This window comes from Amblyomma americanum, chromosome 10 (assembly GCF_052857255.1).
Source record: "Amblyomma americanum isolate KBUSLIRL-KWMA chromosome 10, ASM5285725v1, whole genome shotgun sequence".
NCBI lineage: Eukaryota > Metazoa > Arthropoda > Arachnida > Ixodida > Ixodidae > Amblyomma > Amblyomma americanum.
This window is the reverse complement of record NC_135506.1, coordinates 63871071-63884137: the sequence shown is the minus strand read 5'-3', so window position 1 is coordinate 63884137 and position 13067 is coordinate 63871071. Positions and strand designations below refer to the sequence as shown.

Below are 13067 nucleotides of genomic sequence, written 5' to 3'. Positions count from 1 at the left end.
TAACCGTTCTCGTTATGTATCCACAGAAGCATTGCTTCTGAACATCGGTAATCATGATGGCATAAACTAAAAACGCAACAATGCATATATCGTCCCGGGTAGCGACGGGCGAACAGCGACAGACAGCCAGGAGTTGGTCAGGGGACCGCAATAGCAGCGGCCACGGCCTTGTTCTTGACAATGCCGCTACGGCCGCTCTCAGCAGGGAAGAGGGCGCTGTTGTGTGAGCGCGCCATTTCGGCCACGGCGCCCAGAAGCGGCGCCGTGGAGCCGCACCTCCCGCGCAGGTCGTCGGCCTGCACTTCGTGCGCGGCCACGCAGAGGGCGCCCTTGGTAAGCTCTGCGACCGCTCGTGCCTTGTCCCTCAGCGTGGCATTGTCGTCGTACGAGTAGCTGAACTTGTTGCCCCTGCGGTCGCACACGTTCACGAGAAGGGACCGGCTCTCGGCGTTCATCTGAGGCCGGCGGTCCGCTTGGCAGGCCCGCATGGCTTGGCAGAGCGCCGAGTACTCGATCACCTGCCTGCGTCGGGAGTCGTTTCATGCACCAAGGTCAGAGTATTTCCGGAGAGTTCCGTGACTTCAATGTGTCATGTTACACAGTTTAAGGTACTGCTAATTTGTGTACTAAACGATAAGCTCTCCAGATTGCGTAATACTAAAATGGAGAGCTCCTTGTTCAGCTACTGAAGTGAGTATCTGACACTAATTTAACCCAGTGTGAACGTCCTGAAACTAAATGTGGTCGGTAAGGAAGGCTTTCTGCAATGTTTCTGACTAATATCGACCACCTGCGGCCTGCACTGACACTGCACTGCACAGAGGCCGTTTAGAGCGCTATCTGCTGTGAGAAAACGGACACCACATTGCAGTCCACAAAAAAACTAAATGAGCTCGTTTTGCTCGCTTTGCTCGTGATGTCTCCCCGGAGCCTAGGCAGTATGCAATATTCTTATTTTACATGGTGTTGACGTGGTGCTGTGTGTGCCAACTGTGTGTGTGCGTGCGCATGCATCTTACGACCTGTTACGACTCATGACATAGACGGAAAATGCAGTCGCCAGACCGGGATTGACAGATGCTGTCTGTGGCAACTGTGTAAGTGTGCATGAGTCATACGACCAGTCATGACTTGTGACATAAAAAGGAAGTGACGCCATGATACCGGGAGTGACGCCGATCAAACCCGTGGTGACGTCACCAGGCCTAAAGCGACGTTACCTGGACTGAAAGTGACGCCACAAGACCGGAAGTTGGTCGCGCTCAGGCGCCAAGGACCGTTATGCTATTGGATCACGCACTTAATGGAACGAAGTGTCACCCTAATTTTTAAGCTCTCCGCATCACGTGGCGCGAAGTGATAAGTGCGTGAGTCGGTCGTGAGCGCACAGGAAAGTCACAGTCGTAAAGGGAAACAGGCTTATGTGGGCGGGTTCAGCTGTGGCCGTGGTGAAAAGAAAACTGAGAAAGTAGCATTGAGTCATACCACAGCTCTCCGAAGGCTAAGCTTTCTTTACCCTGGCCCGTGTCTTCTAGAAAAAAACAGGCCTCTGCACTCTTTCTGCGGCGTCATCCACCTTGCCCGCTTGGCCATATCACGGCATGAATTTAGAACACAGGGCTCAAAAAGCGACGGCGGCCGACCATTCAAAGTGCACGGCGTCGAAGTGCAGAGACCTTTTCCTTCTAGGAGGCTCTGCCCTCGCCCTTCCACTTTCTCTGTCCGGGCTTTCCACAGTCGGTCTCGCGTGGAAACCCACACTGGTCTTGACCAATAAAAATGACGCATCAGGTAGGCTGTGCAGCGAAATGCGCGAAAAACAGCGAAAACAGACTAGACGATGTTGAGATGATAACGCTGTTGAGAGACGACAGACGCGCCGCATTCGGCGGACGCGTGTAAGCGTCGGAGGTTGTCAGGTGCGGAACTATGACATTGCGAACAAAGTTGTTCCCTGTGCGACACAGTTGAAATACGTTTGGATCCGCCGTCGGTAAACATCGACCCAAGCGCCCTAATTAGTCCGGCTGCAGAGGCACCAAATGTCGCTGGTATCGCAACTATCACAAAGAATAGCAGCCGAATGAATTCTGATGCGCCGCATTTTCTTGTTTTCAGGCCGCGCTGTCCTACGATGCACATCATGGCCTATTAACCGGAAGGGATGTCGTCATCGGCGCATCTCTCGTCTAACTAGCGTTCATCGATCACTGCCGCTTCTCCCAGGCGCTCTCGACTATTCCAGTGTGTTATGCGTGTTAGCGTAACGAAGTGTAACTTTTTTATAGCTTGTCTTCGAAAGTATGAAGTGAGGGTCTTTACTGAGATTTTTTTTTCCCCTGTGGCGGCCATCGCTGAAACAACACCTCTGGCCACATCGTAATGGCGTCATATCCGGAGAACAACGCAATCTGAACACACAAAACTTGAGCAGTTCAAAAACCACAGAAGTTGCTTCCGCGGGGAAATTGTATAGACTAGTTGCGTCGGCTTTCAGCAGCCACCCGAGCCTCGCTCACCGCGTGTCCAGTCGAAGCCCCAGGAAGCTCAGGCTGTAGCATAAGTTGGTGACCTCGGGATCACCGGCGGTGACTAGCGCCTTCTGCGCCTGCAGCACGCCTTCTAGGAACTGCACCATGCACAGGGGGGCACTGTCCCCTGTCCGCCCAACGGAGTTGTTGAAGTTGTTGATGAAAGTGGTGTCCGGCATGAGGCCCGTAGAACCCACGGGAGCGTGCGTCTGGTACACGTTGGCCAGGACGTTGGCCTTGAGCTGCACACCAAATGGTCCGCTGCGCAGGATGACAGAGTCTTGTCCTGCGTGCAGTGGCCACAGAGAAAAGCCCGATGCAAGTGCACGGTTAGGATTGCAGAAACCTCGCACTAAAGCAGCGTTCATTTTAGGGTCTACCTGTGAGAAAATCCGCGCAACTTCAAACGGATGCGCGGGCCAATGATGAACGCTGTTCATTTACCGAAGGTTTGCAAACGGAACGAAAAAGCGAAAGATGGTGCAGCGTCACTGACCACCTCTCTTCCATATGTAAGCGCACTCAAGGGGCCTTCCGACTCACATGGCTGGAGGTCGCATGCAGTCAGGAACTCGTAATTTCTACTGCACCAGTCCCTTATGGCTCAACCCCACGTTGTTAACTTTCTAGCAGGCGAATGTCACAGTATTTGTTTCCCACGTGACCATATGACGAAACTGCAGGCAACGCTAATTGCCGTAGGGGAGTCTGCGGAGGTGGTACTAAAGGCCTAGCAATCTTTGCCCCGTCGGCAAGGGAAAAGAAGTGGTAGTGTTGGCTTATCCAGATCTGATGAGAGCGCCTACCTCTAGATCCAGCTGGCCACATGAACACGGATGGCAGCTTCTCTAGATCGCCTGATCTCCGACACACATTGTTTAATGGACGACGTTCTACTGCTGGATTACCTGAAGTCAGCACATATAAACCCATAACAAAGAACATGATGCGCGTTGGTTCCAACGCCATGGTTATCACTGCACGCGTGTGCGTGTTCGAGCTGCCTGCAAGTGAACCGCCATCACCGATGTTCTGTTTCTCGGGAATCCCCAGCTTTATAGCAAGTGGCACCCGGAGATTTTCAGCCCCAGGTGCAAGCGTTGCGAGGGCATAGCGGACGTGATCCATATATATGGACGTGTCGTTGCTTCGAAGAACCTGACGAAACAAATGAGCCCTGAAAGGCACTGCTTCTCAAACAGGAAAAACAGGGACAACATGAAGTCATCCGTCGCGCTCAGGCCGCTGCGGATATCCAGGAGATGCCGGTCGACGGCTGAGGGAGAGGACAAGGCTGGGACCGAGCTGCGCCTCGGATACCCGTCAACCTTTTGACGGGTGCTAATAAATGTTAGTTCTCTCTTTGTTTCTCGGAATAAAACCCCATCTTAAACTTGGCACAGGCGCCAACATCGCATGTGCTACCAGCCATGGAACTCCGCAATCGCGCACATCCGACGCCAGTGATGCTCGCGGTCGCCAGCTACCAAGCTCGCTAGGTTAGCACGGAGGTCACGTGTACCGGCTCCCTTCACCACAGGAAATGTGAGCTCATCAGACGAATGGACGAGAATGACGTAGAGGGCTGGCTCACGTCTTACGAGTGCGTCAGCACATATATAAACTGGAGCGACTAAATGAGGTTCAAAAAAAATGACCGATGATTAGGAAATTGGAAATTTCAATGCGGTTTGATTCTGCGGTATATTGAGGCACAAATCTTGAACGACGCTTAACTTATCCGCAATAGTACAATGCGAAGCATTGGAGCTTTGTCGCGCAAGGCCTCTAAGCAATCACACTGGACGAACGCTCCTCAGGGGTGTAGAGCGGCACGGTGCAACCCTTGCCCGGCTATATACTTCGTCCTCTACCACGTTTGTTGCTCCTTGCGACAACGGGTTGCAACTTTCTTGTCTCTCTGCTGCAAGGACGAAATCTGAAATCATTAACGACGTATCTTCGTTTGGAGCGGGCCATGAAACTCGTAACCCTCACATTCAGAGCAGCACGTGACCGTTCCTTTGGTAACCGGCGTGGACTTCAGAAACGGCCGTCACAGAAGCCACTGTATGCGTTGGCTGACGGTTCGACTACCCATTCATGGCTCACTGAATTTGCGACTAGCAGTTTCGTGGTAGATCTTACGCTGACTCGAATATAATTAGCCACACACCTGTGCGGAATTTTTTTTCCGCAATCCCTCCAATTTGTGCTGCCTGACACGGAGGGGTAGCTGGGGTATCTGACGGCTACCGCATTCACCGCTGTTGCTTATCTGCAGGTGGTTGCGGTGCTTGTTCCAAGCATTACGGCTATCTGTAAACGCCTTTAACCAGTCATTACCCGACAGCCGGCTCAAACTGTGGGCAACTTCTCTTGCCTGCCCCTCCCCCACTTCGCCTTTTGATTCTCACCCTCCCTTCGTTATCGCCCTAGTTTCATCTTTCGTCGTGCTCTACGCTTTGCTGAATCTGCGCCGGTTATGGCGACGACAACGACGGGCAAGGCAGGAACGGGCGCCAAAGAGCTGTGCACGAAAACGTCCTTTTTATCAGATCGGCTTAACAAACTTATGGTGCCGCAACCACAAGGAATAAGCGCTATGTATGGGATTTAGCATTCGCTAACCTGATCGCCGTTTTACTTTCCTAGGGTTAGCACGGGAACCCTCTTGCTCGCGGTCGCCACTCTCTCCCCCTATCTGTCGAATGTGGATGCGTACTTGAGTTTTTTCCCTGTGCTTTTTCGTTTCTTAGCAAGTAACCGCTTTGCCAACAGTATCCGAGCAACGGGCTTTTGCATCTCAACCGTATAACAGAGCCGTTACGGCACCCGTAAAGACCGAAAGGTGTGAGAACGTAAGGGCAAGGGTTCACCTTACAGTACACAGACTCAGGGCTGCCATAAGTGCTTCGCTACGCGGCTAAGAAACAAATCATCATTATCCGGTTACTTTTGGCAGAGATAACACTGATTCACACAAATGCATATCCGCCACTGACACAGAACGTTTCAACGAAGATTGTAGTTCCCTGCAGCCGAAGTCTTGCTTCCCCTGCTCGCCATTCAGAATGTTTTCCTAGTGTGCCGTGAAGCAAGCGTTCTCGACCGTAGGAGCGCTTTGTACTAACTGCCGCTACCTGGGACAGGCCAAAATAAACCACCGATAACGTGTTTGCAGCAGTTGCATGCGGAGTGCTGGGAAAATATAACTAGTGAAGCATGGTAGACCTCTCGCAATCACTTCTGCGCTCAAAAAAAAAAGAAAATACTTTAGAACTTTCCGTTCATTCTGCCTAACGCCTTCAGCTCCGCGCTCATCCGCTTTGGCCACTTGCCTTTGGACTGGACCAGCTGGTCGATGAGGTCGAAGCACGCCTTCGTGGTGGAGGCACCCTCGTTCCCCTCCAGGTAGAACTCGAAACCTTTCAACTTGAGGGAATCGATGCGCATCTCGAGATCGGCGAGACGCGTCCGGGGGCACTCGGCAGCCTCTTCAGTGAGATAGACGCTGGACTGGGTGAGGGCGCCCTTGAAGAATTCATTTTGGCTCCTCTCTGCGTGCGCGTATGAGGAAAGAAATGAGTGCTTCGAGTCACTGTCCGCTGCAGAACAAACCCTTTTGGAGCCGTTACGCATTCCCGTTTCTTCGTGAAAACCCTACTCGCGAATAGAGGAGCCTGAGGTGTACTAAGCAGGCATTTGGAAAATTGACATTGGAGTTACGACCATCTCTCCAGCGAAGCGATACTGTTGAAAGATTAAGAGAGATTGTCTTTGGTAGCTCTATGTTTAATATTCATGGGTACACTCTGGCAAGTGATGGTCTTCCAAACAGGCTTTTGAGGAGAGCTGGCCGAAGAAGGTATGGGGGAAACTAAGAATCAAGGCTTGTAGGCTTATCTTTTCAACATAGCTGCGGTAAAGATATGGGCAAGAATTTTGGTATTAAATGCCGCAGAACAATATGATGGCATGACCATTTCCTCTGATACAAAATTAAGGGAACGACGAATAAGACTACTGTAATGTAACTGGCGGAGGATACAACCAATACCTATATATAGCCTTCATCGATTACGAGAAAGCATTCAATTCAGTCGAAGCCTCAGCAGTCACGCAGACATTAAGGAATCGGGGCGTAGAAGAGCTTTACGTAAAATACTGCAAGATACTTAAAATGGCGCCTGTACAGCCACCATATCTCTTCATAAAAACAGCAATAAAACTTCAATAGGCAAGGGTGTCAGGCAGGAAGACATGATTCCCCTAATGCTATTCATCCCCTGTTTACAGTAGGTGTTCAGAGACCTGAATTCATAATAGCTGGTGATAAAAGTTAACAGAAAATACATCAGTAATCTGTGATTAACTGATGGCATTACCTTCCTAAGTCACTCAGTGGATGAACTGCAAAACATTATCAATAACTGAGACAGACAACACAGAACGGTGGTTCCAAAAATTAATACGGAGAAAACTAATGTACATCAGTCTCGGAAGGAAACAGCCGCTTAATGTTGGCAGCGAGGTGCGGGATGCGCTAAGGAAATTCGTCTTCTAAGGGCATGCAGGCAATGACCGAAAATCTGGCCCACGTGAGTAAAATAACTAGAATAAGAGCGAGGTGAAGCGCATTTGGCAGGAAAGACATGAAATGCTGTTAAACAATGTCGGTCAAGAGAAAAGAATATAATATCTATATATTAACCACATACGGAAGCTTCTTAGAAACGAAATTTTGTCTCTAAGAAGGCCGTGACACCCCAATCAAAGTTCATGAGAGAACAGGAGTTTGGGTGCAAACTCGGTACCTCCTTCAGGGTTGACCTGGTAGCAACAAGAGATAATAACGAAGAATTTTCCGCAAACACTTCGCCAGGGCAGGAACGATGTCCTAAACTTCGACTAAGAGAGCAGCACAATCGCGGAGCACTTCGAGGGCTTGCACAATCGCAGTGCCTTTGAGCATGTCAGAGTTGTTGACACCAAAACCCTGTCAATTCAAGTAAGAGATTAGAGTCCTGGAACGCACATAAGAGGCTTAGAAATGGAAACCAGACTCAAGGCACCCTTCCGTCAGTGCATGTACATGGTCTTCGCGATGCTGTAAAATCCGTCTCCCCCTTTCCCGTCGTCACTCACCCCGAATATTCATTGTCCGGACCCCAACTCATATGACTCACAAGGAGGCAATGGTCTTTCCCGGAACCGTGGCAGCGGACCGAGAGAAAGTTAAAAGCACTCTCATGGGACTGTTCTCTCATGGGGTAGGAGTGTCACTGAGGTGGTGGCCTTGTGGTGAGCATCCGCCACGCATTCGGAAGGTGCCGTGTTCGATTCCCCACCGCCGGGTACCCACCGCTTTTCGAATGGGTACAAGGTTTCCCCTGCCTGGTTCTCGGCTTGTCTAAGGTGAGATGCTTATGAAAAGGGTCTTGCACCAAACCATCTTTTCTCTCTAATTCGCCTCCGAGCCAGGCAGATGCCTGCCCAAATGTTCATGTTGCAACAAAATTTTCTGTAGAGCCAGACAAACAAAAGAGACATTCACAAACATCTCGGTATTGAGTTAGACATAAGAAGGAAATAAACGTGATGTAACCGCAGCCGACATTGCTCCGTCTTGTTTCAAATGCGTGGAGAGATCTAGAATAGAGTCTATAGAAGAGAATCTACAAGAGACGACCCTTTTTAGTTCTGAAAGCATGCAGGCTCACCGCGCTCTTGCTCTTCCCCAGAGACGGTGAGGATGAGGTGCGAGCAGAACTTGGTGGCAGCCGAGACGGTGTCAGCCCAGAGGTCCTGGCTGCGCATTCGGCAGATGAGGAAGGGCCTGCGGGCTTCCACTGCACGGGGGCACAATACACGCCGATAGGTTTGAGGGTGTGCATTTTCAGATTCTTTTTAGTGCGCTAGCACTTATAGCGGCTATTTCCTGCATTTAGCCCTTGTGCTTGTCTTCCCGTCCATCTGAAGCCGGTTTTGTGTTTTAAGCTCTGTGCGCGATATTTGTTGGTGACTTTTTAGTTTTTACGACACAGCTTTGGTTCTTTCTGCATCTGGCTTTTACAGCCTTGGTCAAATTTATACACTCACCTTTTACACACATGCTCGGTTATCTGTCGTGTTTCGTCAGTACACGTGCATTTGACATGCAACGCAGCCTTACGTTGTTTGGTTTTGTGCCGGTTTCTGTGCTCATGTTGTCGCCTGCCTAGGTGACCTTATCCTTTATTTTTTTATTATTTTGCTTTTGTTCCGCCCCCTTGTGCCATGCGCGAAACCCTCTCTCCCTCCTCCCACTTCACCTCCACCCATATACCGTATTTCCTCGATTGTAACGCGCACTCGCTTTTCAAGGTGAGAAAAAAAAAGTAAAATGACTTCGACTGTAATGGACTAGGATTAAATTCTAACGCGCACGTCACGTTTTAGGCGATTTTTTTTCAGCAAAAAGGTACGCGTTACAATCGAGCAAATACGGTATACATTCCGCTCCTTTCATTAAAGTGGTAAGTCCCTCGTCCCCACGTTCACGCTGGCCCTCAAATGGAGCTGCGCCAACTAGCCTGGAAGAATGCCATTTTGGCCTGGCTCAAGGTCAAAGTGAAACCTTGTTGACCTTGAAAGTTGTAGCTCGGAGAGTGGAGCTTTCGCTCGAAAAGGTTAATTGCTCACGGAGTGCAAGTAGCCTCCGGTTGCACAAAGCGGCTGGGAAAGGCTCTCAAATCTCTAAAAACACTTGAAAAAAAAAAGCAGGTTAGGAAAGCACAAAAGGAAGAGCAGGTAAGGCGGGTTCACCCCCTCCACTTTTTTAACAGTGATCTTGTGTGCGAGTGCCCCAAAGTTCCGAAAGCCAAATGAAAAGGGTTGATATCACACCTGCAAATAACATTTAATTAACTGTAGATTCTTAATCACTCGTTGCTTGCGGCCCGCGATGTCTAAATATCACAACGCCTTTGTAGCCGTACCAATTAATTTTTTTGTTTTTATTATACACGATTTCGCAGGTTGAACTCATGACCACAGTGGACGCGTTGCTCTCAACACGAAAATGAAAAAGGGCCCCTTTATTTAGTACTTCGTGTTGTAAGACCTGAAATGTTGTAAATGCTTTTCTCCTGTGGAGTTTTTTCTAACGTAGAAATGTTTTTTTCGAGCTTGATTTTGGAACAAACAGCTACCTCGCCTGCATTCCAATGAAGGTCCTTCTCCAGGGGTTCTTATGGGTTTCAAATAACCACTTTTGAACTGCAACAGAAAACCAAGCAAATTCGGAGCGCTTTCGGGCAAATCTGACGCCGTGTGCTCTCTGATAGCTCAAACAGCCCAAGCCACCGGTGCTGTGTATTTTAGTAAGCTAACCTAGTTGAGCAAATAAGCTGTGTCAGCAATTACAACTCCGCCGTTGTAATTGGAAATTGTGCTTTTCATTTGCACCGCTATTTGCATGGGATGACAAAAGCAGCGAATGCGCGCCACAGGATAAATGATAGAATCAGCAGAAATACAAAGGTCGGCGATGAGTATCCCCCTTTTGGCAAATCTGGCACTGTTTTTTTGTGATGAATACCACGTCTTCGAGAGTTTTTTTTTTTCACCTGCGCAACTAAGCTCAGGAATTCTGAGGCAATTTTCACAGTGTCGGGATACTGCCACCAGGTTCGACATCGAATCAAATACATTACTCAAGTAGATACTCATTCATTTGGTAGCTCCAGCACTGTGATGAATAAGCGTGCTTGGAATCTGAGGTTTGTTTATAGTCAAAAGAATGCATCACAAATTGCAGCAGTTGACGCCGTGGCCTTGTGGTTTTGGTTCTAAGTGACCGCAGTCAGGATACAGTGATACTGGGTGCACAAGGTTTTTTCCTCAGCGTGGTTTATTGCAGGAAATGCATTCATACTAACATGTACTTACATGTAGCATGCAAGTATATCCATGTAGTATTTGGCGTGAAAGCCGAATTTTGTACACTTGTAAACCTGGTCCGTCGAAACCGCCTTACGCGTCAAGACTAATGAAAGACTGAAGCTGTCATTAATGCTTTCATTAAGTGGATCACATTGAGGCTGTTACTGTGTTGTACATAGCATGCCTCTTTTGTTGTGTTGTTACTGCGAAATTCTTGGCCGGTATAACAAAGAAGCTGTGGACATGGAACCTCTAGAAATTTATATCTATGCTCGGCACATTGAAGAACGTTGAACCGATATTCTGTTGTTTCAAAAGCCAATGTGTAGATTTAAACGTCATTGACGAGTCACTTTAGTAAGTGGGAAGAGAAGAGTTTTTATGGGCTTCGAGAAACCTTCATGAGTGTAAGCGAACTGCGGAATTGCGCCCATTGCTCTTACAGCAATGTTCTGCATAACTATTATAACTTCTGTTCATTGGCATGGGTACAGCATCAGAAATCGTAAAAACAATTTCTGTTCGTTATTGACCTTGTGGAATAAGAAACTAGCGATGACATACAACGATAAAATGAGGTGGTGGCACCAAACTTACAGTGAAATGTTTTCCAGCCTTACCTGGCAATAGTGTTCTTCTTCTCTTATTAAAGCCACCGTTGGAAACTACTCATTAAAGCCAGTAGCATAGACGCTTCACTTCTGAAGCCTCGCCTTTCTGCCAATTTGCGCAAGATGCTTATATCAACGTTCCCGACATAATCGCCTTTTCGACAAAGATTAATGCATGCATTACCTACCTTTAGTAGTATTTTCACCTCCTAGACCTGAAAGTAAGCAAAGAAGAAACGTCAGTGTGTGCGCTAGCGAAATATATCGGCAAATATCGGCCAGGCTGTTATGAGCAGTCATTACCCGGGACGGTGCTCAGTTTTTACGATGTTTGTTTATTTGTTGCATAGTCACGGTTCGAATTCAAGCCACAGCGGCCACATTATGCAAAAACCCCTGCGGACTGTGCTATGTCAGTGCACTGCATTAAGGTGTTCCTCATGCCTATAGAACAACACCATGTTTACAAACAATAGAGAAGACTGGTTGCCGGACTCACCTGGAGGTGAAAAGTAGGCTTAGCACTCAAAGGAATACATTTCTGTAGTTGTTTGAATGTGGTACCCGAAACTCATCAAAAACTTACAGCTGATATGGTTTAGCATTAGTCTAACAGCAGATTTCCACGTGAACTTTCGCATCTGTTTTTCTTCATCCAAAGGTACCTGATCTTTAATGTGTGCGTTAGGCAAGCAACAAGTGAGCCTGCATTCCAGTGCATTTTCTAGGCCAAATAGGGCACTTCTAAACTCGGAAATCAGTCATATTTCACCAGTTTAGTCTGACCGGACGCAGACTCATCAGTTTAATTGCTGAGACAGTCTAAAGGAGTGGGTTGAGCCGCAGAACAAAAATTGTCCCAGTAGTTCTTTGCCACATTACGATTCTCTCGTTAGCTAAAAGTAATGAGAGCGCCGTCGCATGCGGAATTCGTGAGAGAACAATACGAAAAGAGTGCAGAAATAACGGGGAAATTGTATGCAAAAGTGCGATAAATGTGAGTTCAAGACAAAATGGCTTCTCCAGAAATGGCTAGCGGGCGCAGTTGTGGAGGATCCTATTCAGGTCATTCCGAACAACGTAGTTTACAGTGTCTATAGAAGCGTCGTCAGTGTTGCCAACTGTGGTCGGAAGTTTGCTTTCGCACTCACGGCTCACGAAGAAGATTAGCGCCAGGCCGAGGAATCCCAGGACCACCGGGATGATGCACACAAACAGGACGTAGCATCCGGTTCCGCGGAAGTCGGTCGCGTACAAGTCGCGAGCTCTGGCAACGAGACGTAGAGTAGCATGCGTAGAACCATTAGTGGAATCGTATCCCAATATTACTTATTTGTTTTCAAATTCTTATGAGCCGTTTTCCGTCCATTGCTCTATGTTTGCAAATTTCTTGCACCCAAACATAGAAGAAGCGTGCAGTGTTTAAAATGCTGATGTCTAAACAAGAATATTATACTTATCGTTTAAAAAACCTTCCTTGTACAAAGAAAATTGTGGTAATGCGTACTGTGGTTTGGTTTATTTGAATAATAATAATAATAATTGGTTTTGAGGGAAAGGAAATGGCGCAGTATCTGTCTCATATATCGTTGGACACCTGAACCGCTCCGTAAGGGAAGGGTAAAGAAGGGAGTTAAAGAAGAAAGGGAGAGGTGCCGTAGTGGAGGGCTCCGGAATAATTTCGACCACCTGGGGATCTTTAACGTGCACTGACATCGCACAGCACACGGGCGCCTTAGCGTATTTCCTCATAAAAACGCAGCCGCCGCGGTCGGGTTCGGGTTTATTTGAAAAAAACATTTAATTTGTTTTAAATACCGACTCACCCAACAGCGCGTTCTCTTGTAATACACTGCTTCTGGAGTGGTCTTTTTCGTTTCTATTTCATGGCGTCAAGTTCTGTCTGCATGGTGGTATAAAATGTGTGTTCGTCTGAATAAAATCAGCCGCCAGTTTCCGCCTATCACATGCACTTGTCGTCCTTGTTTGTGCCGCACTT

At 48.2% G+C, this 13067-nt stretch overlaps 1 protein-coding gene across 1 annotated transcript; it reads right to left on the bottom strand.

The window, feature by feature from the left end:
* Nucleotides 1–56: 56 nt before the first annotated feature.
* LOC144108364 (uncharacterized) lies at nucleotides 57–12318 on the bottom strand. The gene is made up of 6 exons (XM_077641616.1): nucleotides 12220–12318; nucleotides 11257–11283; nucleotides 8255–8383; nucleotides 5873–6091; nucleotides 2520–2817; nucleotides 57–522 (listed from the first exon to the last, which is right to left on the bottom strand). Exons 3-6 carry the CDS (start codon nucleotides 8349–8351, stop codon nucleotides 138–140), a joined length of 999 nt encoding a protein of 332 aa, XP_077497742.1. The 5' UTR covers nucleotides 8352–8383; nucleotides 11257–11283; nucleotides 12220–12318; the 3' UTR covers nucleotides 57–137.
* Between the last annotated feature and the right edge of the window lie 749 nt (nucleotides 12319–13067).

Excerpts from the sequence above, each read along its gene's own strand:
- LOC144108364 (XM_077641616.1), bottom strand. The coding sequence starts at position 8,351 with ATGCGCAGCCAGGACCTCTGGGCTGACACCGTCTCGGCTGCCACCAAG. Across the intron at positions 6,092-8,254 it reads TGGGGAAGAGCAAGAGCGCG|AGAGGAGCCAAAATGAATTC; the intron begins GTGAGCCTGCAT and ends ACGCGCACGCAG. Across the intron at positions 523-2,519 it reads GGGCTTCGACTGGACACGCG|GCAGGTGATCGAGTACTCGG; the intron begins GTGAGCGAGGCT and ends CTCCCGACGCAG.